Consider the following 25508-nt stretch of genomic DNA (forward strand, 5'->3'; position numbering starts at 1 on the left):
CAAAGGCTTTGTATCTGAAGCCCATAGGGGCCCAAACAAAGCCCACCTACTGGTGCAAATTTCCCCTTCCCCACAACCACACGCGGCGGCGGCGGTGTGTAGAGAGAGAATAATGGAGGGGAGAGAAGACGACAAGAAAGGCGGCGCCGCCGCCCCCGGCAGCTCAGCGCCGGGGACGAGATTCAAGAACCTGGTCTCCAGGGAATACTACAGCCACAAGAAGAAGGTACGGCTCCATGCCCCACCCTGCACGGGAATTCTCTCTCTGCGCCCCTAAAACCCAAAATCCCGCGAGAAAGAAGTCCGAAATTATCCAATGCCGGATCTTTCCTTGATGTGAAATCCCTCGAACCCTAGCGTCGCAAGCTAAAAGGAGGATAGGATATGAAAGTTTCAATATTTGGGTCGTCCGGTTTCGTTTTCTACATGGGAGCAAAGTTGTGGGGAAACTTCGATTCGAGCTAATTGTTAGGTCACCAGTTTTTCTTTTTTGGAGAAAAGTATACTGATCATACTTTCTTTGTCGAGTGGTTCTTTTCCATTATAATGAAGAAAATTGGTGTTAGCATGCTGAGAAAGAAAACCAATTTCGAGTCAGGCGCTTATTTAGTTTCGTAAGTTTGTTGGGGAAAGAGGGAGAAACCATCTTCCTTTCAGAAAAAAACATTGTATTTGAGAGGATCATTTGGTTGCTTTATGTTGTTTGTTTTGCTAAAAAGAACTCCTTCTACTATAAATGTATAATACACAATACTTATGCATAAAATTGTAGTTGCTTTTGCGCTCTTTGTTCTTGCTTATCAATGCAGATTTTCGTATGATCACTGATCTTTTGTATTTTATTAGGTGCACTCTGTAGCATGGAACTGCATAGGCACAAAGCTTGCTTCAGGCTCTATAGATCACACTGCCCGTGTCTGGAGCATTGATCCCCATGGCCATGTAACTTTCTCTCCTGGTTTTCTAATTACTACAAGAATAACCCTGCTTGTTACAGAGTTAGATAACCCTTTTTTGTTGTCAAGCACTCCAATTTTTTATACCTTTTCTTTTGTGAAATCTATGTAATTGGGAATCTCTTTCTCATAGAATGCTAGTACCAAATTACGATCTTAGCAACAATATATTGTAGCATGCATATTTGCTTTGGCATGCTCATGCTGGCCCTTAGTATACCAAAGATGGGTCAGTATAATTGGATGACTGCAATCTACCAAGCTATCTATTATCTTGAAATTGCAGAAGTTTACCAGGCATTCTGTATTCCTGTTTGCAGGATTGTGTGCACAATAGGGGCACCTTAACGAGAGCAGATTTTGTGCCAATAGTTGCCACTATGTTCATTATTCAAAATCCACTTTCTGAGTTTTAAGTAATGTGAAATAATTCATTGGCGTAAATATTCTATGCCATGTGCGCAGTGGACCTGCTAAAATTCATCAGCAAATATGACTTATTGTGACATGTACAAAAGAGACAAATTTATGGTTATGTTACTTAAAGGTCTTCTCTTTTTAATCTAGTTCGTAATATTCATATTCTTGGACAAAATCCATGACTTATTTTTTTGAAACTCGGAAAAGAGAAGAGAAGAATATGGGATGTAGTGGAACCTAGTTGCCAAATTCACTTTCCCCACCTTAACACATTTAAGGATTTCCGTTATGTCTGTTCGGTTCCTTAGTTACCTCTTGTAATCAAATTCATTATTGTTTTCAGTTTGTAGAACACTGTGGCCATAGTTTATTAACATGAGCCAATGAGCAGTGAATTTTATTCTGTACAAGGGTATTACTTGGAACAAGTTATGCATTTATCGACGAACTGTTAGCTACAGTAAATTGGTTTACTTGCTTAAGAATGGACATTTAGCTCTTTTGTAGGAGGGTGTGCATATTAGATTAGATTTTGTTCCATTGGAACTTCCAGACTGCAAACAATGCTGACACCACTTCTTATCATACACAGTCCAAGGTTAAAGACATTGAACTGAAAGGCCACTCAGATAGTGTAGATCAGTTATGCTGGGATCCAAAGCATCCTGACACAGTTGCCACTGCAGCTGCTGACAAGTCAATTCGCCTTTGGGATGCGCGAAGTAAGTAATACACTTCATCTTTGATGGTCAAGGTGCTAAAACTGCCAGTCTAGTTCAGCATTGTTAATGACTTGGGGCATTTACATTTCTGCCCTTAAACTCGAACCCACTACTCAGATATACCCCTAATTCTTGAGGCTGCTCAAATCTGTACCTTTTCCATCAAGGCTCGTTATAGAAATACCCTTTCGTGCCGTTTCCGTCCTGTCAAAGGTGCTTGACCGTTTACAGGATGTTTCCTGGTCATTTTTGCCCCTCCTTACAAGCAGATGAGCTCTCTATGGATAAGTCACTTACAAGTGGTCCCATCCCATGAAAAAGGAAAAAAAAGGGGAAAATCCCCCTTTGTCTCCTCGGCCAGCCACCCGACCCCTTTCGTCCAGAGCCACCATGGCTCCTGCTGGCTCCAGTCGTGGTGGTCAGCTCCCAGCGGTGCTGGTAGCAGCATAGCATGGCGCTCAGGTGCGCGTAGGCCGTCGACGGTTCGAGTTCTGGTCTCCGTCAAGGCCCTGCCCTCCTCTGCCTCCTCCCAAGTAACCCCCCATTTGCCATCGACACGGTGAACCCGCAGCCTCGTCCATCCCACATCCACCTTGAGTACGTCTTCGGTCGCTGCTGTCTCCTGCATACCGGGAGGCATCGACAACGGCACGGGCGTGGCCTCCTGCAAGCACGTCTTGGCGCTCCCATGTCCGGTTCATGCCGCTGCGGCCGTCGCGTCTCGTTCCCACGACCAATGCCCTTGATATGATGCATGACCTTGCCTTCTAGCCTCTTGTTGCTGCTATCAGCTGTCTGGTAGAAGGAATCGATGTGGGATGGTCGGAATCAACGCCATGCTCATCGTCTTCCTCGCCTCCGGCATTGGTCCGTCGCGCGGTGCCGCGGAGCCTTCACTCCGATGCGTACCACCGTTCCCGAGCAAGTATTCTTCATCGAGGGGAGCCTCTGGCCCTCCACAGACTCTTCCCTCTCCCACTCATGCCATCTATCGCTGACACATGTGCAAACAACGTCCAGAGCTTGCTGCCACCAGCGAAGTTTGTCATTGTCGTGGCAAGAGTCGTTCCCAAACCCAGAGGCTGTGTCCATTAGCTTTGCCATACCTTGTAGAGCCTTCCCTCTAAAGGAATTTGATCGAGTTGACGTGAATCGTTGACATGGCCGTCCACCGCACTATCGATCTTCTCCTTGGCTGAACCCTGGCGATTTCCCTCGGGTTCTTCAGCTCTGCGAAGACTTCCTGAGGCCGCTTCTGCCATCCCCTTTGAGCCTGGTGTCCTCAAGCATGCGAGTGATCTGGTGATGGCCACCTCGCGGTGTGCGGCCAGTTCGTGCAGCAGCCACGCAGCTGCTGGTCTGTGCTCCGGTCATGCCATCGTCTGAGGTGTGGTGCTGCTGCGCGCCTGCGCCGCGCCGCACCGGAGGTGACGGGCGGCGTTGCTGGCCGGAGAGAGAGCGGCGCACCGGATGGTCTGGCTTCAGAGAGAGAGAGAGAGAGGGGGGGAAGGGAATGGGGGTAGAGCGAGAAAGTTTTTACCTTTTTTTCCTTTTCATTCCTAGAGGGCCCTACCTGTAAGGAAACATCCTGTAGACGGTCAAACCCCCTTGACTGGTTGGAAACGGCACAGAACAGTATTTCTACAAGGAGCCTTGACGGAAGAAGGGCAGATTTGAGCAGCCTCGAGAATTAGGGGTATATCTGATTATGGGTTTGAGCAGAAACGTAAATGTCGTTAATTAATTTTGCATATTTTGTTATGAATTTGGTGTTATCAGACGAGAGTTCTTATGTGGGAATTTGACGTGAAGTTAGTATCATTGTACTCAGTATTCTGCATAGATGATACATTTTGTTTCAGTCTCTTCTTACCATGTTCTGTGATGGTGGTAGTTTACCTTTTTGTCAGGTTATATTTACTAATCCAGTTTGTCTTTAACTAGTTTATTTATGTTTTTCTTTTCAGGTGGGAAATGCCAAGTTGTTGAACTCAGTGGAGAAAACATCAACATCACATACAAACATGATGGCACTCACATAGCTGTTGGAAATAAGGTTTACAATAACAGAACATGGGTACATTAGATTGTAATATATTTTTGGTGCCTAGCTGTTTGTCTAGCATATTGATTTGAAGGAATGGGACATTCATTCATGTTCAACATTGTCTTCATGACGCTTGTGTTTCTTCATCTCCTTTGGTTTTCTTCTGATAGTATATTGAATTACTGATAGCATATTGGTTTATTGCCCTTATTTCAAAAATAGAAAAAATATCCTGATATGTTTGTGTTACGCGCCATCATGGTGTGACCCAGCTAACATAACCCTTGCTATCTGTCTACCTTTGTTATTGTGCTGCACTCTTTTCCTTCAGTCTATACCTTGTGTGAGTTTGCTAAGGTTTAGATCTTCTGTCGACCTAATTACTATGCAACAAATGAAATCATATCATGCATAGAAGTATGTGGCCGTATTGTCATATATGTGTTTTTGAGAAAATGCTGGATCACCGTATCATGTACCAGTATTCATGCAATGTAGATTGGTAATAATGCACCTGGAGATGTACGCATCTGGTTAGTATCTATCAATTAGATGGAAGTCTTGGCATTTTTCTTGCTTAGTTTCTTCAGTATGACAAGTGATATGTAAAGTTCATGTAGTATCGAAATCAAACTCTTTTTGAGTGTCATGTAAGTTAGCATGTTTCCTGAAAATGTACATGATATGCATTTACTTTACGAGTTACTAGTTCGTTCAGCTATAATAACAGCTGCTGCTAATGATCTGTAGGAGGATGAGCTAACCATAGTGGATGTTCGGAAGCTAAAACCCGTCCACAAACAGAAGTTCCCTTACGAGGTACTTAACAAATGAAGTTTGGACACTGGAAACACCCTTTAGCAGTTCTTTTCTGTTCTAAATCCAGCTATGTTTTGGGGTACCCGTGCATATCGATGTGATAAGAAATATAGTGAGCCACATGTTCATTTGTCTTGTCGTAGACCAAAAAGTTGTGCACTGATGTTTATTTTTCGGGGGGAAAACAGTAAGGATACCTACTGATACTCTGAATGCACAATGATATATGATACCAACCAGCTGAATCTATATAATGCATTTACTGTACTACTGATGTTCACGCCTTGCTAAACTTTATATTGTCAATTTCCTGCATTTCTTGTTTTTCGTGACTTGTGGCGTGTGTGTTTCTTATTAAATGTCTGAAGTGAATTCTTGATTTGTCCCCCAGATTAATGAGATTGCATGGAATAAAACTGGAGATTTATTCTTCATAACTACTGGGCTTGGTAAGATGCTAAGATGTATTTTCCTCTTAATTATGAATATTTAAGCTCCTCAATTGTGAAAATGGAACAAGGAGCCTTGATGTTGTCAGATGTCAGGTGGCAGGATCACATAAGTTGATGTTAATGCTGCTGCCCGGTTTTGTTCTTTATGTAGGATTTGTTGAGGTGGTCAACTATCCTTCCCTTGATGTTGTCTGCAAATTAAATGCCCATACAGCAGGGTGCTATTGCATAGCAATGGATCCCCTTGACAGGTGAGAAAATTCTTTGTTCAGTTTGTTGTTTCAGTTATTTGCGCTGAACATGTTTTAAACATGGAACGGTAGGGGAGAACCCTAAGGATTATTTGAATTACAAATATATAGTATTTACTTACGAAGGACCAACCGTATTTACTAAAAAATACATAAAAAGGCTCGAGCTTGCGATTCGTTTTTACTCTGGATCTAGTTGATTTGCTGTATTTTAGTTCCTTACACTAGTTACTGGGTTGCTAGATATGCTATTTGAGTTAACACTAAAGCTATATTCTGACTTTTCGTAAGAGCTATTGAAATTGTATCCTAGCTTCATCTTTAGAGAGAAATCGTATCCAAACTACCTGCAGTTGAGTAAATACCTATTACTTATAGGTAACTCCATAGGTGATTTATGAAGAGGATTTCTGAGAAACTGGTTTAGGGAAACACGTATGGGCTCAGGAAAGGGATCCCCCGAATATTGGATAGCCGTTTGTAAACCAGGTCGTAAACTTTATATATACTGGGAATATATCCCGTGGCCTATGGAAACCATTGGTTTAGTGGAAGAATGAAAACCATGATTAGGATGTTGATCCTCTCCACACACTTTGCTCAATTACTAAAAAGAGAGGAAATGCATTATCATGGAATTTTGCAGAGAACTCCTCGTATGCTCTCGTCATGGGTAACTTCCCCAGAATGTGTTGCTTTTCTCAAAAAGATGTTAATTAGGCACTCTTATTTGTCATAACTAGGCAAAGATATACTAACTGGCCACAGGTAACCTGCTACATGTCCACCCTTGCAGGGGTTTCATAGGTTATCCTCCCATATATATCTACAATGCCGGATTCAGAGTTAATTTAGAAAATTAAAATTCACCACACGGTCCAAATTCTTTTCTCCGCAACTATACAATGATCACCAAGCGTTTTTTGTTTGTTTGTTTGAAACTGACTGTAAACTTTTTTTTGCGGGAAGGAACTGATTATAAATTAAGAGCCTGAACAAACTAATCATGTGGAGAAGTAGCAAGTTGTGCTCCACAAGTACAAATTGTATTAGTGTGTTATGTTTTGATGTCAACATCCAGGTAGAGTACAATTGTTTTGATGGTCACACTTACAGAATGTTTTGATGTCAGGTATTTTGCTGTTGGAAGTGCAGATTCACTTGTCAGTCTTTGGAATGTCAAAGAGCTGCTATGCATTAAAACCTTCACAAAACTTGAGTACGTCTTTATCTACTATATTGAACTTCTTTAGATTACTATCATAGAAATAGCTTCAGATGCTTTTTGTTTGAATTAGCCGCAGTTAGGGCCAACAAGTTTTCTCTCAATGTAACAGTACATATTTGATATACCATGGGCATGATGTTCACATTGAAATTAGTAAACGATTTGTGCATATCTGTGTTATTTCTAGGGGTGCAAGCGGCATCCCGCTTCATCGCGCAAAACTCATTGGTTAGTTCATAGTTTGCTCATCACTTGCCTAAAGTTTACAGACAAAAAAAAAATTGTACTATAGTATTGTCTGCTAGCCCGCCCCGCTTGCATCCCTAGTTATTACTATTTCCCATGGCCTTCCCACCAAAGCCCGGCTGGCAACGGCAATGTCGACATTCAGGATGTTTGTAATCTTTTCAGTTACTTTGATTTACTATTTTAATTAATTTTATATTGGATAATACGACTACAAACAGCTCATAATGTTTCTTATTAAGAAGAATAGGGTATGGGCTTGACTAATCTCATATCACTGACTTTTGCCTCCAAACATAATTAGAAAGAGGGATTGAACTAAATCATGGTTAGCTGAATTGTGATCATTGGAAAAAACATTCAAAGGTTAATCTGAGTATGACCGGAGTAACCCTATGCGTACCAATTTCAGGTGGCCTGTCAGAACAGTTAGCTTCAATCACACTGGAGAATTTATTGCATATGCCAGTGAAGATCCTTTCATTGACATTGTAAGTGATCACGAACGTAGTGCAATTTCTTATCTATCCGAGACTAACTGTTATGAAAGAGTAGTTATTTTACAATTTTTTTCTTTCATCAGGCCAATATTCAGACTGGACGATCAATTCATCAGATTCCATGTAAAGCAGCTATGAATAGTGTTGAATGGAATCCTAAATACAACCTCCTGGCTTATGCAGGAGATGACAAGAATAAGTACCAGGCTGATGATGGTATGGTGGTCGCAGTTACTCATTTTAGTGCTGTCGAATGAAATAAAACGCATAATTTTGCTTGAACCTCTTGCTCAATAGTTTCTGAAAAACCACAAGCACGTTATAACATCCCAAACAACGGAATCTTTGCCATTATCTTTTCTGTTAAGAACATCCATTTATGGTAAAACTAATATTCTTCCCTCTGTTACTTCTTTTTTCCTGTTGCCCATTGTTTCCCGCTGCTTCTACTATCCTGCATCCAAGTACGTGAGTGGACATGACGGGAAAAATTAAGATTCCATTTTCTGCATGCTATGTTCTCAGTGTTTGGATTTTGTAATGCAGTTGAGGAAGTTTGTAATGTTGTCCGTGGGAATGTCGATGTTTCAGGAACCATCGAGCAAATTTCCTCCCCGTCGATTTCATTAACTCCTGAACTTAAAAAAAACTATTACCTTCAGATGCATTTATTTCACTTCATAACAATGTAGCTTTGTGATTGCTCAATTCTTCATCTTAAAAAAACAAGGTGACGTAGAAATGCAGCAGCACTAACGTTTATCGTCATTCATTTTTACAGGTGTTTTCCGAATATTTGGTTTTGAAAGCACATAATCTGATGCGGACCGGATTATCACCAGCAAGTCGTCTCTCTGTAGATTCAGTTATCTGGCCTTACAAATGTAACTCCATTTTTTTGTCGGCTTGAATGAGGTGTTTGGTTTGAGGGACTGGATGATGAATGCACCCCTGTTTGGTTTGAGGTATAGACTGTGCATGCACTAAGCTAGTTCTAAATGATGGATTAGGTAATTTGACCAAATTTAAGAGATTATCCGGCGATGGACCGAGCTGTGATGGTCAAGGTGATTTTCTCAAACCAAACATCCCAGAACCAAACATTGTTGTTGTATTGTACCATATGTGATTACTAGAGAACAACCTGGCATTGTATCTTATCCAACAGAACATTACTGAAAAAATATTAAAGTAAAATAGATCAAATTTTGTACAAGGTTTGTACTCCCTCGGTTCCAATTACTTCAAGTTCTACCTTTGTCCTAATGTATTATAACGTCTGCAACACCAAATTTGTTGCATTAGATTTGTCAAAAAATATATTTACATATATAATACTGTAAATATTAGCATTTTTTGTATATTTGTTCAAACATAAAAGAAGTTTGATTGAGAACAAAACTAAAACTTCAACTAATCTGGAACAGAGGGAGTACAAAATAAGAAAATAAAATAAGGTATGGCATAGTAATATATCAGTATAAGAAAGAGGGGATGAAGTGAAGTTGCAAAATAAATAAACAATGTGGGTGTGACAATGAACATATCTTATTTTTTCAACTTTTTTTGACATTTGTAAAATGCATTTTTGGCGCGCGGGAGCATATGCTCCCTATAGCCAAATTGGATTTCCGAACAATGTGCATCTTTAACACTTGTTGCCCAAGGATTGTAGCTGGAAGGCATCAGAAGACAATTGGAGCCAAAAAATCAAAATAGTGGCACTAAACTTGCATAAAAATAATAATAATTGCGAGCATAAAAGATGATTGTTTATGAAACTTCCTCGTGCACGTTGCTCTTATGACACACTGAAACATGGGCCCAAGGGCGCATGTCGGTGGGGCACTCAATGTCATGTTCTCAAACTTGAATTATGAGATTGGCATATTATACGACAGCAAAGATACATTGCATTGCTTGGCACACCACTTGATGGCATTCACATTCATAGTCTTCCGTCCTGGAGCTTTTTCATTTGATCCATACACACAAACACAAAACACACTGGACAAGGACAGAAAGAAAAAGCCTCAACATGGATGGACTCTGAACCCACAACAAAAGCCAAGAAAAGAATAACAAACACTTCCCAGAAATGCTTGCAAGAATGCAAAGAAAGAACCAACAAGAATCACATCTTGGTCAAACTGGTAACCAGACTTTGTGTTCAGCCGATCATCAAGCTCCTCCACCTCTTCAATCACTCACTCTCAGGATCTGTACACGTTGAAATGCTTCGCCCATCGCCGCGCCATGAACGGGTCAAGGTGATCCCAGCTCTCGGCGCAGCAGCTGCTCCTCCTCTCGCCGCCGATGCTCGTCCCCATGTCTCTGCCCCCGCAGTACCTGCTGTCGCTCTTCTCCTCGAACCCGACAGCGACCTCGCCCGTCCTCGACCGGTCCTCTCTTCCGCCCTCCAGGTAGCTGTAACCAACCAGTATGAAGCCACAGTCTGCCACAAGGTCAAGTGGGATCCTCCTCTCCTCACCACCCCTCAGCTCTCCTAGCCTCACCACTCCACCATGCTCCCCTATCCTCAGGTGGGTGTCACCTGTGACACCGCCGAGCAACCGTGCAAGAAGCTCCTCAAACTCATGCATCACGAAGCTGTTCTGCACCCCGAAGCCAAGCCCGACATGGAACTGGTGAACCGGAATGCTCGCACGGTTCATGTCTACCCCAGCATAGCTGCGTATCGGATGATCAGAGAGGTGAAGAATGCAGTTGCTTGGGTTCTGGTGTGCCCGGTCCTCTAGTATCTTCAGACCCTTCTGCAAAGCCCCTACTGGATCAATTCCACCAACAGAGCAGAGGTGTTCGATGACCTGCAATGCCATTCGTTTACCATGGGAGGACATCCGGCGCAAGGGGAAGGCACGAGTTGCAGTGGTGGCATTTGTGACGATGGCCAACCGATCAATTGCGCGCATGGAGAAGACAACCAGTGCCACTGCCTGCTTCAAGAGCCTCAGGTGTGGCCCGTTAGGGCTGGCAACCAAGACCAAGTCCATGGCTGGCTGTGGTGCCAGGCTGACTGAGAGGTAAGCACGCTTTTGCACACTTGGTGAAGCAATCTGTGGCGGCGAAACCATGGAGGAGCCGCTGTAGCTGTACTGGCAGTGCTGCTGTGGTGGCATCATGCGTCCACAAGGGTAGTGTCCAAGCACATGATGGTGAGCTGCCACCGGAGACGGGATAAGGGCAAAGCGCAGGCATGGATCAACATGCTCAGTCAGAGTGTAAGGCTCAACAGGGTCATCATCGTTGTAGCGGGTAGCACGGATGGAGGACCTTCGGTTGACGCGGGATGTCGCAATGTTGTCATCAAGGATGCGAAGGATTGGATCGGACTGGTTGTGCAGCAATGGCGGCACCTTCAGGTCACGTGGCAGCTGAGACCACTGCGCACGGCAGATTGGGCATGTAACATTGCCATGTCGGATGTTGGAGGCGATGCACAAGAAGTGGAAAGAGTGGGAGCACTGGGCTGTGAATATCGCTGGCCTGTCACAGTTGTCAATGCCACTGCTGCTAGTGCTGAGGGTCTCCAAACATATTGCACAGAAGTTCTGCATATAAATATAGTATAAAATAGTATAGTTAATATACGAGATCTGAGAAAATGTGGGACCAGATTAGAATGTAAACCTGCTGTACATACAAGCAATATAAAGAGAATCACTACAGCTTGGATTTGGTGGGAAACAAAACACTGTAAACTATTCATTCTAGAACAAGTTGAGCATATGCTAAAGGAAGGATTTTGCAAGATCAGAAAATAATATCTGCTTCATTTGACGCTTCAATTAACATACACATATCTAAAATGGAGGAAATACCATTTTCGTAAATCCATATATAGCCTGATTAACACCCTATCAGATAGTAAGTCTGATACATGGCAAATTGGCAACCGTTCATAGGTTGCAAGCTGGAATATGTTTAGATAACGAAAACATGAATTGAAGAGTATGTTCTGCATTGTGTGCCCAGCGAATGTTTCAACCAACCAAAAGCCCAAAACAATTTTTGATATACATGAAGCAACCTGAGTGTTCCTGCTTTAGAACACTGCCTCAGGACATAAGGTGATTAGGCATGTAATATATATTTTTGGCTTATCAATTGCCGTTGCCTCTATATTGGTTACAAATAACTGAAACACAAGTTCCTCCAAGCTATCCTGCTAAATGTTATCAAGGTTCCTAAGTTCCTGCAGCCTGTTGAGATTGCAACAAAGTTGGGCAAAACAATTCGAGAGACAAAAATCTATTTATTTTGAGGCTTGTACTGACGAACACTGTTAAGTATCGACTGTGCTTGTTAGATACCAACTCAACTACTACTCCCAGAATACCAACTAGAGGAGATATCGCCCACAGTGCATCCCAGGGGGTGGGACGAGGGCGCAGGCTCAAGCCTCACATGGATGCAACGCCATTCAAGCCCTGACTTCAAGCCAGCTAAGAAACATTGGGCTATTATGTTGACCCTGACAGTTCAGAAGCAAAATTCCTTTATTGGTGGTTAATGTTGAAATTTACAAAGATCATGGTATAATAACATGGAATGTTCAGAAGCAAAATTCCTTTATTGACAGAACAGCATATTGGCAGAGCTTGATTGTTGTTAACATAGTGATGTTAGGGATAAGCACTAGCGCCATATAGCACCAAGGTTAATTGGATCTTGACATGATAGACACCAAGATCATGGTATAATAACATGGATGGCAACATGTGTAATTTGCATGGTCACAACTTTACTAATAGTTTAAAAAAAGGGCAGCCCGGTGCATGTAGCTCCCGCTTGCGCAGGGTCCGGGGAAGGGTCCGACCATTTTGGGTCTATAGTACGCAGCCTTTCCCTACATTTCTGTAAGAGGCTGTTTCCAGGACTTGAACCCGTGACCTCATGGCCACAAGGCAGCAGCTTTACCACTGCGCCAAGGCTTTACCACTAATAGTTTCTGTTACACAATTTAAATAGCGCGTTATTCGTTAGTTTTTGAGAAATGTGCATAGTAACGAAACGACATATGCCCTGTTGATTGTCAATTCACCATAGGTATCAATAATAAGATATTCATGTTTGCACTGCTATGCACCATTAGCCCATCAGGGAGACAATATCATGCCATCAGGGAGACGATATGATTGTTCATCGATAGCCACAAAAAAGTACCAAGGCTCCAACACATCCAAAGAAAGGTTAGGGACACTAACATAGTCTATCAGTAGAACCGCAAAAACAAAGAAGTCTATCAATAGATATTATATTGTGGATGACCATGCAACCCATCCATGTGCACTAAAGGAATTACAATCAGACTTTCTTATTTAATTGAAACAGTGTCACTTTTTTACCAAAGTAAGACATTAAGGTTCTAGATATAGCGACAGCTAACCTCAGAAGTCTAGATCATTGTGAATCGAAGGATGGCAGATATAAGTCGGTTCACCAGAATCTAAATCGTCAAAATGATCGTCATTCGAATTTTTTCCATGCCAAAAGGAGAAAAATAGCTTATCTCGGTGATATTCCACCTCTTTCCCACCTCAATATCACGATTTTCTACAGGAGGAAAGTGAGAACTTATTGGGGTGGACTAAGTGAAGTGAAACCCACGAGATCAAGATTTCCGTTCGCAATCCGATCTCCTACCCTAAGTTCTCCTTTTAGCTTGTCTCTTGCTATCTCAGTTTGTTGCAACCTGATAGTAGGTAAGCATGTCCCTGATCTCTTCACAGGTAAATTGGTGGATGCATCTAAAAACAACTACCTATGCTTTAGTAGAGAAAACAGACAGCTCCTACATATCTATAAAAATAGAAAAGCTGCATTATCGAAATTAAGAACAGGGCCGGTGGTCCAAATGGAACAAGAAAATAAAGAAAGGAAAAGGAAAGATGTAGTGAGTGGGCATAGAGCTGGTGGTACCTTGTCAGCCATTCTAGTGCTGGTCGGCTCCTCCAGCTTTTCCTGCTCTCCATCACTGCTGTCTGCGGGCGCATTCACTGCTGAACATGAGATCTGCATATGCATTACAAGCCTCAGTTCTTGACAACACATAACAAATTTATATTTTAGCAACACTCTTGACTGTTGGAGCAAAGATAAAGAGGGGAAAGGTTAGCCACTCTGTACGCTGTTTTTCACCTCAATTTCTATGTAGCTATCAATGATATTTAAGATCCAGACGGATATAGAAGAAAATGTTGGTTCAAAGAGAAACTGTACACACACGCATAGCCACCAACAACCCATGTAGTACTCGTACATCTTATCTAAACACAAGTACAATGCTGAAACATTAGCACCGCTAACAGTCAAGTTACTGGAGAAACATTATTTATTTTCAGTCTGGTGTAAAGATACACCAGAAAGTGGATAATAGCTAAAGACAATTGCTCAGTTCCAAGAAAACACACACACACAGAGAGAGAGAGAGAGAGAGAGAGAGAGAGAGAGAGAGAGAGAGAGAGAGAGAGAGAGAGAGAGAGAAAGAACATGTTGGAAGAAGAGAGAAACATGGGTAAAATGAATTAAAAACCAGCGAAGACAAAATATGGTCCGTGTGCCTTGTGCAGTGCGGGTTGCAGCAACCATCAACGGACCAAAGATTCAGAGAACTGAAAGAAACAAATTCAGATACAACTTTTTTCATAGATACAAATTTTCAGTGGCACGTCTAGATCTATTTTTGGTGGGGATGTAATTGGACCACAGGAACGGTACGTCGGATGCGCAAAATTTTCCCAAGGTGCTAGTAGTACGAAGATGGAATGGGAGAGGGCTAGAACAATCATTTCCATAAATGAGTGGACAGTACCTAGAACACATGGCTGGGCAGGCGGTACTGCTGGAATAGGAGGAGAAGAAAATGCAACAGGCGTGCTCCTGTTGATTCAACTTGGTTAAAACTTGGGAATTTACTGAGCCTCATCAGAAAATTTCTAGGAGAAGATCAGCAAAGCCAACTAGGAAGCGAGGCATTTGCAACAATCCTCCCCTCCCGTTGAGATTTGAGAAAGAACCGCAGGACACCAGAAATCGTTTTCAGAACCAAGATTAAGAAAGGAACATGAAACCGCCTGCTCACTGACGTGTGTGTGAGAGAGAAACCAAAAAAGCACCCCAAACCAGGTCATCACGTCACAAACCGATGAGATGGCTAGAAACCAAAACTTATCTATCCCCAGCCCAGAGGAAGAAGAAAAAGAGTTTCTCTGATGAAATGTAGAGAAGGAAAGGGGGAGAGGGAGAGGGAGAGAGAGTATTACTGTCTTGGGAGGCGGCGGGGAGGGAGAGGCGGCGTGGGAGGAGAAGAAGGAGGCGCAGGAGAGGCCGATCCGCTTGGCTGCCGCCCGCCGCCACCTCGCCAGCGTGCCTTCGCCGCCGCATCCCCCCGCCATTGCTCGCTGCCCCCCTGAGCTACAGCGCCATAGGCCCTCCCTGCCCTGTTTCTTGCTGTCCTGGGTGCTGGTGTAAACGCCTCTGCTTTGGCTGCCTTGTGCTTCTTGTACTCCATGGACCGAAGGGGCCAAAGGTCATGCCGTCATGGGGTCATCATACTCTCTCTCTCTCTCTCTAGCAGTCCATCTCCTAGTGAGTGAGCAGAGTTGACAATTGCAGTATGGCCCTTGTCATTTTCCCGTTTCGATTTTAAGCCCTTGGAAAACAAAGGAACGGCCTCCGACACCCCTCCACAGACCATTGCTCCTTATCCGTCGGCGTCCAGATTACCCTCGAGGGTCTTTATGGAAAAGAAGACTACTTTAGCGGCGGGTGCATTCCGAATTTTAAATCATCTGAATGCCTTTATGCAAACCGTCCTTGCTTGCTGAGCTGCTGCTCGCTGTGGTCCCACCTCTGCGTCTGCCTTTTTCCTTGGGCACGGAAAGGACAGTTTAAAACGCATGCGTAGTGTACTAGCTTTGGATCATCGTTTTTCTTGAAAACTAGCCTAGCTTGGATTATCAGAGGTTCCCCCTGGCAGCCCTGGCAAGTTTGGAGCAAAAGGCTTGAATTTTGGAGGAAACATAAATAAAGGATTGTAATTCGAAGAACAAAAATCTCTTTTTATCCTTTGGCGGTGTGGAATGACCGTCAACTACGAAGCATCTGACGACTTCTTCGATCTCAAGATTTACCGGCTCAGTCTCTCGAAGGTGATTGTAGAGGTGGATGTGTATGTGTGCATTCAGAGGAATGACTATGCATGTGCATGTAAGTATCTGCATCTATACTGTGTGCATTCATAGGGGTGACTGTGCGTCAATATTGTGTTTTTCAAAAATAGATAGAAAATAGTCTCAAATAACAAATTAGTACATTATGTGGAAGAAGAAATAAAGTGTCGTGTTTTCTTAGATGAGAAATTATCTCATGGAAACCAAGTAATAATGAGAACACCCTGGAAACCATGTTTGTTTTTCTATTTTTATTGGAAATGCAATATCTAACTACAGTGATGTTTCATAAACATGTGACATTGAAAATCTAACTTTATATTCAATTTGAGCTACCGAAGAAACAAACTCATCAACAACTGTTTCACCAAGACATGCCACTGTACATTAAAGAACTCGTCTTCATACCTCCCAAATGAATGTAAGTTCAGACCTGAGCTTGGACATTGTCTATAATCATCACCTTCCTAAAATCAACTCTAGCAGAGTCGTCATAGTGAATTGACTATGAATAACGTGACAACTCCTTAATGTTGCTGGGAAAGTGCTACCAAGCTACCATTTTCTAAGAAACATATTTTGACATTTCAAAAATTCCAAAACAAATTTTGAGTGTTCACAAGATATATGTTTACACTTTGCAAAAAGTTCAAATGAAAATTTAAAATACACATCATGAAAGGAAAAGACAAATCCAAATGTAAATAGTACTATCATTTTGACTTTTGTCTTTCTCACTATTCATGCTGACTTTTTTCCTTTTTGTTTCTCATTGTGGGTTTTGAATTTTGAATTGAACTTCTTATATATTGTAAACACATCTCTTCTGAACACTCTCATTTTTTCAATTTTTTTAAAACAATAAATTTCTTTTAAAAAAAGATGGTAGTAGCATGGAAGCACCTAATGTGTTGGAGCACAGGATATCTAGCCCGCTCTCAGAGCAAGTACAATAAGGTGATGTATTAGGTGGGCTGTCTTGAAATAGGATTTCGCCCCGCTTTATAAATAAAGCAACGGTCCAAACAACCAACATCCAGCCAACATCTCAAGAACGACGGTTGGGGCCACAACACATTCAAGCCCAAGAAAACATGAGAGAAATTGAAAAAGAAACCAACTAGTGACAGCCGCTAAGCAGCACTACGAGGAGGATAGCCGACGCGCAGAAGCCAAGAGCGCATCCATCATGAGGCCGAGCCTGTCACGATCATGTTGCCTCGAGAGCGGGTGCCAATGCTGCGTAAAAGCAAGGAATTTGAAGGAGTCAGATGCCTTCCTCGGAAATACCTTCTTTATGACCATCTTATTATGAGTCGTCCAAAGCGTCCAGGTCATCGCCGCGAATATAAGCCAGAAAAGGCGGTGATGCCTCGACTGTTGCAGAGCCCTATACTGGAGGAACTCCGTGAGGTCGAGGGCCTCCCAGTCGGGCCCTAATGCCTCACGGACGAATGTCCATAATATAGGGCTTTGACACTACACTAGTATACAAAACGCTGTTATATTATGGGACGGAGGAAGTATTATTTTGTTGCTGAGTTGGAGAAAAGAGAAAAGAAGCAGGCTATGTTTTAACAGCCGACCGCAACACGTGCTCCTAAGCACTATGTGAGAGAATAAGACGGGTCATGCATCAATAAAGTAATACATATTTATATATATCTATTATACTTACCGGTTATAAGCTTGACTATAGATGATGTGGCCAAATCATATAGCCTACTATGAACCACACTCTCAGAGCAAGTACAATAGCAGGCTTATAGCCCGCTTACATGGCAATTTTGCTTATGTGGAGGAGAGAGACATGAAAAAGTAAGGAGAGTAGGCTCTCATGTAAGGGCATATCCAAGGCGGACCCACAAACTGCCTGCGTCCGTCCGGACCGAGGAAGTTGTCCAATGTGGGCATGTATCGGTCTGAGGGACAGTCCAGACGTGATTTCTCCCGCAAATTTGCGACAAAGTGGGAGAGGTTTGCGGGAGTTCGGACACCCGAAATGTAGGACTCCGGCACCCACGGCCCATCCAACCCCCCCTCCCGGTCCCATTTCCTTCCACTCTGCCCCTTCTCCCCCTTGCTTTGCATCCGCACCCTCCACCTCTATCGTCGCCGTTGTACGTCTCCGGCCGCCACAGAGGCATTGCCGGACGTCCGCAACCAGCATCGATGCGCCCGCTCACTGTTAGGACAGAGCTTTCCACCCTGGAGCCATTTGTACCAAGGTACACTCCACCCCCTGTGGACAACCTCCATGGCAGATACCACACCCGGCAGGTGTTCGGTCAAATGCCATTGAGCTTATTTTCAAATGCTATGTCGTTTTGTAGAGTACGCGGGATGACCAGCTACTCGACCATGGAGGATAAGTTGTGCGATGCGTGGCTGGCTGTATCTGCAGATTTCAGAGGCAGGAGCAAAGGGGAGCCCTTTTGGGAGCAAGTGCATGAAAAGTTTCATGCACGAAAGCACAGTGTCCTACGACATGTACATCATTCAACCATGCAACATGAGGTCATTGTCGTATCACTGACACGCTATCCAGATCAACGTCACCAAGTTTTGCGATGTGGTTCGTCAGCTCGAGGCAAGGTGGCCACTTCACGCGGCAGAGGACGAGATTGTAAGTGTTTATTCCTCTTGCTCAACTTGTTGATTGATTCATTCAGTCAATGTTGGTCTAACATTATATGTAGCCCACACGCGTTGTCATGGTGTACCACAGGATATAGGGGTCATTTACGTGCACACACTGTTGGATGAAGCTGAATGGGGAGTATGTGTGGGATGACATGATCCGTTCATGAAAAACTTGTTGGACATTCAGGATCTAGTCGAATTCGAGACCTTGTTGTACCAGACTTAGAGCATCTCTAGTAGACCCCTTATATCGCCCGACCCGCAAAATAACCGCCAGTTTAAGGTTTTGTAAAAAATGACTTGAATAGAAACCGCAAACGCGTCCGACCTTTAAGATTTTTCGATGGGCGTGATAGATTGCCCCTCCGACTTGTGAAAACCCAGGTTTCCCCCGTCCCCTGCCCCGTCGGTGCCCAGTATCCCGCGAAAGCGGTTAACGGGAGGGACTCAACGCGCGCGTTCCTCACATCCCTCCCGTAGCCGCCTGCCACCGTCGACGTCAGCCTGCCGCCTGGGATTCTGGTCATTTCCGCCAGCGGAATCGCACCGCCGGCCTGCACTATGTCCGGGTACACTCGCCAGCGCCCCAGATCTGTAGAGCCGAGCAACCCCCAGGTCATTGCTGCCCCGGATCGACTGTCGCCGAGTCGTCGCCCGCCCCGGATTCGCCGAGCCGCCCCAGTTCGACCGTAGCCGATGAGCCCCTTTTCTGCCCCTTATAGCTCGACCGCAGGTGAAGTTTTTGTTGATTCTAGCTCGGATGCGGTTTTTTGTAGATGGATTTGAGCCCTTGCGAGCAATTTCTGCTCGAGGATTCGTCCTCGTCCGGCGACTCAGACGTGGAGTCGATGCTCGAGCGCCATCGGCAACTGATGGTGGTGGCGGTCCTAGACGTGAAGGAGGTCGAGGATCGAAACCGCAAGAGACGGGGAGGATTGACCGTCGACCGTCTTTTCATCCCTCGCAACTGCAATCTCGGGAACATGATGTTGATGCAAGACTACTTCACAGACAATCCTACCAATCCGCCGCACCTCTTCCGGAGAAGGTATCGAATGCGCCGATCCCTCTTCATAAAAATTGTTGATGGAAACAAATTCTTCGTTTTTTTACTCAAAGGAGAAATGCTGGCTTGTTGGGTTTTAGTGCATATCAAAAAAATTTGGCAGCTATGTGGGTGATTGCATATGGCATTCCGGCTGGCTATGCCGACGAGTATTTTTGGATTGGCAAAGACACTACAATTGAGTAAGTGCATAGGATTCACCAAAGTGATCATCCGCATCTTTGGTCCTAGCTATCTTCGTGCACCCAACGAGGAAGACACTAAAAAGTTGATGGCAGCAAATGAGAAGCGAGGTTGGCCCGATATACTAGGAAGCGTTGATTGCATGCATTGAACTTGGAAACACTGCATGAAGACCTGGCACGGGCAATATTGTGGCAAGTCTCGCAATGCAACAATTATGCTAGAGGCCGTAGCATCCGAGGATGTATGGATTTGACATTGTTTTTTTGGTATGCCGGGTACTCTCAATGATATCAATGTGTTGCAACGGTCTCATTTGTTTACTAGACTTGCTAGTGCTGATGCTCTTGCTTGCAACTTCACGGTGAATGGGCATGCGTACACAAAGGGGTACTATCTTGCATATGGTATTTACCCTTCTTGGTGTACATTTGTCAAGAGCATCAAAAAGCTTAAAACTAGGAAGCATATTGAATTTGCAAAGGTACAAGAGGCTGCCCAAAAAGATATTGAAAGAGTCTTCGGGGTTTTGCAATCTAGATTTGCCATTGTTCATGGTCCTGCTCGTTTTTTGGACAAGAAAGCTCTGAACAACATCATAACATATTGTGTGATTCTTCAAAACATGATCATCGAAGATGAGAGGGACATGAACTTAGAGTTCTTCTACGACAATGTTGATAGCTGTGTGAAGCCAGCTAGAGACCCTGGCCGCATACAATCATTCCTTCAGACATACCGGCAGATTGAAGACACAAACACCCACCATCAGCTTCAGGAGGATCTCATTGAGCATCACTGGCAAAGGCATGGCCAAAGGCATTGAGCATCATTGGCAAAGGCACCGACCAATTTTACATTCATTTCATTTAATTCATGCGTGATCAGTATAATTGTTGTATTCAGGACAATTGTTGTATTGAATTGTTAGTTCAATTCTGTGATTTGAACAATTATTTAATTTGTATTCATAATATTCACATTTTATGTTATTTGAATTCATAATTCTGTGTAGTATGTGAGACGTGTCAAATTCAGAAGAAAAAAACCATGTATTTTGCGGGCTGGCGCGGGCTGCGGTCGAACAGACCCCACATAGCGGAACTGTAAAAGAGAATATTAATTTGCATGAATTTCGTCTATGGGAAATTTGATCCCCGCATAGCGTTGGATGGCGTCCTTCCGCATCCGTGTTCGCGGACTGGTCCCCTGTCCATGGACGGATGCGGGAGGAAATTTACGGGTTGCCATTGAAGATGCCCTAAGAGCCTATACGTGTGCTTCTAGACAATTGAAATAAATGTGAAAAAAAGATAGATGAGAAAAAAGTATTAATTTTAGGGTCAACATGGTTGTATGAGTGATAAAACTTTGTTGTATGAGTGGTTGTAAGAGTATAAGGGCCTCTTTGATTCGTAGGATTTTAGAAATATAGAAATAGGAAAAGTATAGGGTTGGAGTGACATGCCCACTTGAACCCTATAGAATAAGCAATGAGTGTTTGATGACATGGAAAAATAAAGAAATTGTAAAAAGAGGTTGGAGTGAACGTTAGATTTCCTATGAAATGTAGTACAAAAGGTTTCATAGGAAAAAATCCCGTGGGATTCAATCCTATGAATGGTCCAACATACGAAAAATCCTAAGAATTTTTATCCTCCAAAAATCCAATAAAATTTCTTTAAATCAAAGGAGACCTAAGTGATACTCCCTTCATCCGAAAATACTTGTCATCAAAATAAATAAAAGAAGATGTATCTAGACGTATTTAAATTTAAATACATCCTTCTTATCCATTTTTATGACAAATATTTTCGGACGGAGAGGTATCGTATATATAAATAGATGATATGACAGTATTCGTATAGGCAGCGGTTGGCTCTGTTAGCAGGAGTAGCAGTCTACTGGAGCAGAGTGGGCCCTGGAGCATGGCCGCCATTCAAGTTCATGAGGCAGTCGGTCAGAATGGCGCAGTGCCCAATAAGTCCAGTGGAAGCCTTTTCTTTTCCTTTCTTTAGCTCGTCTCTTGTCTGGTTCTTTCGTTAGCCCTTTTCTTTTATTTCACCACAACAACTTCCACTGGGAGTGGTGCAAGCTAGCCAGGGGAAAGAGGCAGCAGCAACAGGTGCAACAGTGGTAGTTATTGGACATGTCGGTGCGTGTGTGCGTGGAGTAGTTGGATTTGTTGCAACAATTTTACCAGCGTATATGTTCCCCACTGTCGAGTACAGAGGAATGCACAGGACTATTGCAAGACAAGATCCGTTGTGGTTGTTCGGTAGTTGAAGCCATAGCGAAAATGGAGGACAATGGTTACGCTAGGTTTATTAGTCAATCGAGTGTGCTTTTTTGCAATACTCTAGCTAACATGTTCTGATACACACGTATTTTGATCTTGACCTCGAATGCGCATTTCAAACCAAAAAGAAGAAGCCCGATGGACACACGGTTGCGAAATCACACGAATTTTGATGCACGATTACAATTAACGTTGAGGTACCATTGCGAAGAGGCGAAGTTGGATCAATGTACTTTAATTGTTAGTTAGCCAATTATTTACTCTCAAGGTGGAAAGTGCAAAACTGAGGGTATGTTTAAAGATTAAGCTCCCTAAAAGGGAAGTGATGTCTTTGCTCCCTGGTTGCAAAGGTTGGTGGGTCCGTTTTATCATCCAATGTTTCATTATTCTTGGACCTCGTTAGTTGGCGAACGTTCATCAGGAGGGGTGCCATTTTTGAACGTTTTGATGGCAGTTTTAGTTGTGTGTGTGGGGACAATTTCTTCAAGCAAAAACGTTCGAAATGCCACCCTCTTCCAGCGAACGTCAACCAGACAAGATTCTGTTGTTCTTTTCTTACAAATCTATCAGTGTTGCCCTCGTTCTGTGCTTGGAAGGCCGGTGGCTCCACTTCGTCGCCTATGTTTTTTTGCCTTCGACCCATTTCATTATTAGCGTGTGGCATGAGTTTCACCGGCCCTTGGTACATGGTTTCTTTCATGGCCTGCGCATACGAAGATATGTTGCAACCAAATCTTTGACATGTTAGTTTCGTATATATATAACCCAAATAACACTCCTAACACTACTCTCTTCATCAAATTTCCCGGAGAAAAGACCAGTGATACCAAGAGAAAGCTCCTAGCTCGACACGACTAAGGCACCCCAAGAAAATTCAAAAAAGATCAATTGTCAGCCAACAATAAACAGAAAAAGTAGGCCCTATAGCGCTCCTAAGGCTCATGCTCTCATCAAATTTTCAAAAAGAAGGAAAAAAGGTATGAACCACAAAACTGTGTCTTCCCAGCAAAGATCAAGTGTCGGCCAACAATAAACGCAAAATCCCCAAAAGAAGAGCGATGCAACAAGGCGTGTGTTCACTGCTAGTGTTGATGGATTTTTGTTGTTATATTTCAATTATTAATTGTATACCTTTTTGGGGGGAATTGTTATTGTATATGGTTCTATATTCCGTCAAACCATATTATTGATGGCATGGGCCATCCAACTTAATGACCCGGACCTACACACCATGTGGACATTTTCCCCACAATTGCATTGTGAATTTCGGTTCTTCAACTATAGTCTGCACACGATAATGCATTTTTATTACCATTTAACTCAAATAATAAGTGTATTACTTACATTGCTTGCACCCATTTCAAACAGTAACCATCCACTACACATTTCGTTTGATTTTATATTTCCTATTAACTTTCAAAATTCATATTTATGTCTCGTCATTGCAATACAAATTAGTGGATTTTAGCATGTCAAAATTCGGCAAATATGAACCATTTGAAACATAGATCACCCACTACACTTTCCATTTTTTTCAACTAATTTTAGAAATTCATATTTATATCACAACATCCAACAATATTTTTATGGATTTTTAACATGTCAAAAACTTGGCAAATACGAACCATTTTGATTAGAGTTCACAATTTCAAGCTCAAAGCATGGATTGATACATTTTTTTTGCATATCACGATAATATGAAAAAATAATCAAATACTAGCTTTTTTTGTAAATCAAATTTCTATATGCATAATCAAAAAATGTTGGCCATAATTAATCCTAACAATTTGCAGTGTACTACGTGTCTACATCTCTTTAAATCAACATCCATATCTTTTAATCCGTGACATCAAATGAATCATTGACTTTATAGCAAAACCTCAATCCAGGTTTATAAGTCAGGCACGAGTTTTCACGTCTTCATTTTGAGTAGTCTCTCTGGATGGAAATATAAGTCGGGCACAGGTTTTTAGGTCTTCAATTTGAGTAGCGAAAAATATGTTGTTTGTCATAAAAAGATATTTTTAGATTCATTGTAAAATGAAGTTTCTAAATTTATATTTTTAGGTTCACCATCGAATGAAGTTTTTGAACTCATATTTTTTGTGGCATATTATGTATGTTTTGCTAGTTAAATTGATGAGCTAAGTTTTCATGCCAGATTTATATACCCATCTGGAGGGAGTAACAAAATATTTGTTACTCCCTCATTTCCGGTTTATGAGACATACATGCATCCTAAGAGTGACAATTTGACCAATGTAATACAAAGTATTTATCCTAGAATTCATACCATTTTTAGTTCTAATCATATATTTTGTGTGATGTATAACTTGTACTATGTACTTATGCTGGTTAAATTATTAATCTAAGAATACACACAAGCCTAATAAACCGAAAAGGAGGGAGCATATGTTACAGAAACTATATCTTTAGATTCATCACTGAATGAAGTTTCTAAACATGTAAGTTTGTGGCATATTGCACAAATTTTGCTAGTCAAGTTGAAGACCTAAAAATCCATGCTCAATTAACATTCCCATCTTGAGGGAGCATTGACGAGTGAGCCAACCATACATAGTGAGGTTGTACCGCTGGTGATATGGGTCACGTACAATACCATATAGCCCTATTTATTCAATCACTACCTCTATCTATTTCATTAAATGTTAATTTTAGAATGAATCATGATGCATCCATTGTCGGATAGGATTTCCAGTGCATCTACTAGTAGGAGCCAAATGTCCGCGTCCTGCACAAACAATTGTACTATCAGAATATGCTGGAGGAAAATGGTATCACAGTGGCACGGTGCAAGCAGTTTTGGTTCCAACGGGCAAAAATGAGCAAAGGTGTTTGCGTGTGACTTAACAACAAGTAGAATCTGATTTGCATCTATATCCCCTTCTTCTCGTATGTCGAGATCGAATTGGCCTTGTAACCTGAAATCCTTGTAACTGAAGAGAATACTAAACACCCTCCCTCTTTTCTTCCACCAACAGATCCTTCCACAAATGCAGACGTCATGCTCCTCTTATGCCCCCATTGTCGTTCCCTCTTACACGAATGGCTTGTACCCCAAATGGTGATGTCTCACTATTGCTCCAGCCCTCGATCGTCGCTATATAATGGCTTCGCTTCTCCTTTTTAACAGTCAACTGTGTATGAAATACGAGTGATACCATAGCCAGTATGTTCCATCATACGGTGCCCATTGACAAGCCAACCGGAAGACTGTTGGGGGAGGAGGGTCTAAAAAGAATCTAATATGAACCCTCCTCAAAAAATCTTCATAAGCTGATCCAAGGTTTGGGGGGGGGGGGGCATGCCCCCCACCCCACCCTTGACTTCTAGATAGCTCCAACAATGTCCAATATGCCTCTCGATACTAGCACGATAATTGCCATCTTCTTAATTGTTCTTTCCTCCATAGTGATGTCTGTCGTTGCATCCGCCAATGGAAGAGGAGGCCGAGATCACA

General features: G+C 42.6%; 1 protein-coding gene and 1 pseudogene across 3 annotated transcripts; one reads left to right on the forward strand and one right to left on the reverse strand.

Annotated features, from left to right (window-relative positions):
- Window positions 1-27: 27 nt before the first annotated feature.
- Window positions 28-8801, forward strand: LOC119308781 (THO complex subunit 3-like). Of its 3 annotated transcripts, none has more exons than XM_037584925.1 (11): window positions 28-226; window positions 847-942; window positions 1969-2098; window positions 4066-4175; window positions 4896-4964; window positions 5356-5413; window positions 5568-5667; window positions 6800-6886; window positions 7554-7632; window positions 7725-7857; window positions 8423-8801. In XM_037584925.1, exons 1-11 carry the CDS (start codon window positions 113-115, stop codon window positions 8455-8457), a joined length of 1011 nt encoding a protein of 336 aa, XP_037440822.1. In that variant the 5' UTR covers window positions 28-112; the 3' UTR covers window positions 8458-8801. The 3 variants fall into 3 exon arrangements, with proteins under 3 accessions (XP_037440822.1, XP_037440823.1, XP_037440824.1); XM_037584927.1 differs by having other exon boundaries at window positions 30-226; window positions 4066-4154; XM_037584926.1 differs by lacking the exon at window positions 8423-8801 and having other exon boundaries at window positions 4066-4154; window positions 7725-7913.
- A 698-nt stretch (window positions 8802-9499) lies between these two features.
- Window positions 9500-15205, reverse strand: LOC119308783 (annotated as a pseudogene).
- Between the last annotated feature and the right edge of the window lie 10303 nt (window positions 15206-25508).

This window comes from Triticum dicoccoides, chromosome 5B (genome assembly GCF_002162155.2).
Source record: "Triticum dicoccoides isolate Atlit2015 ecotype Zavitan chromosome 5B, WEW_v2.0, whole genome shotgun sequence".
Lineage (NCBI taxonomy): Eukaryota > Viridiplantae > Streptophyta > Magnoliopsida > Poales > Poaceae > Triticum > Triticum dicoccoides.

Bases quoted from the DNA above. Each gene is read 5' to 3' on its own strand.
- LOC119308781 (XM_037584925.1), top strand. From the start codon at position 113: ATGGAGGGGAGAGAAGACGACAAGAAAGGCGGCGCCGCCGCCCCCGGC. The intron at 227-846 runs GTACGGCTCCAT...GTATTTTATTAG, and splicing joins ACTACAGCCACAAGAAGAAG to GTGCACTCTGTAGCATGGAA. The intron at 2,099-4,065 runs GTAAGTAATACA...TTTTCTTTTCAG, and splicing joins TCGCCTTTGGGATGCGCGAA to GTGGGAAATGCCAAGTTGTT.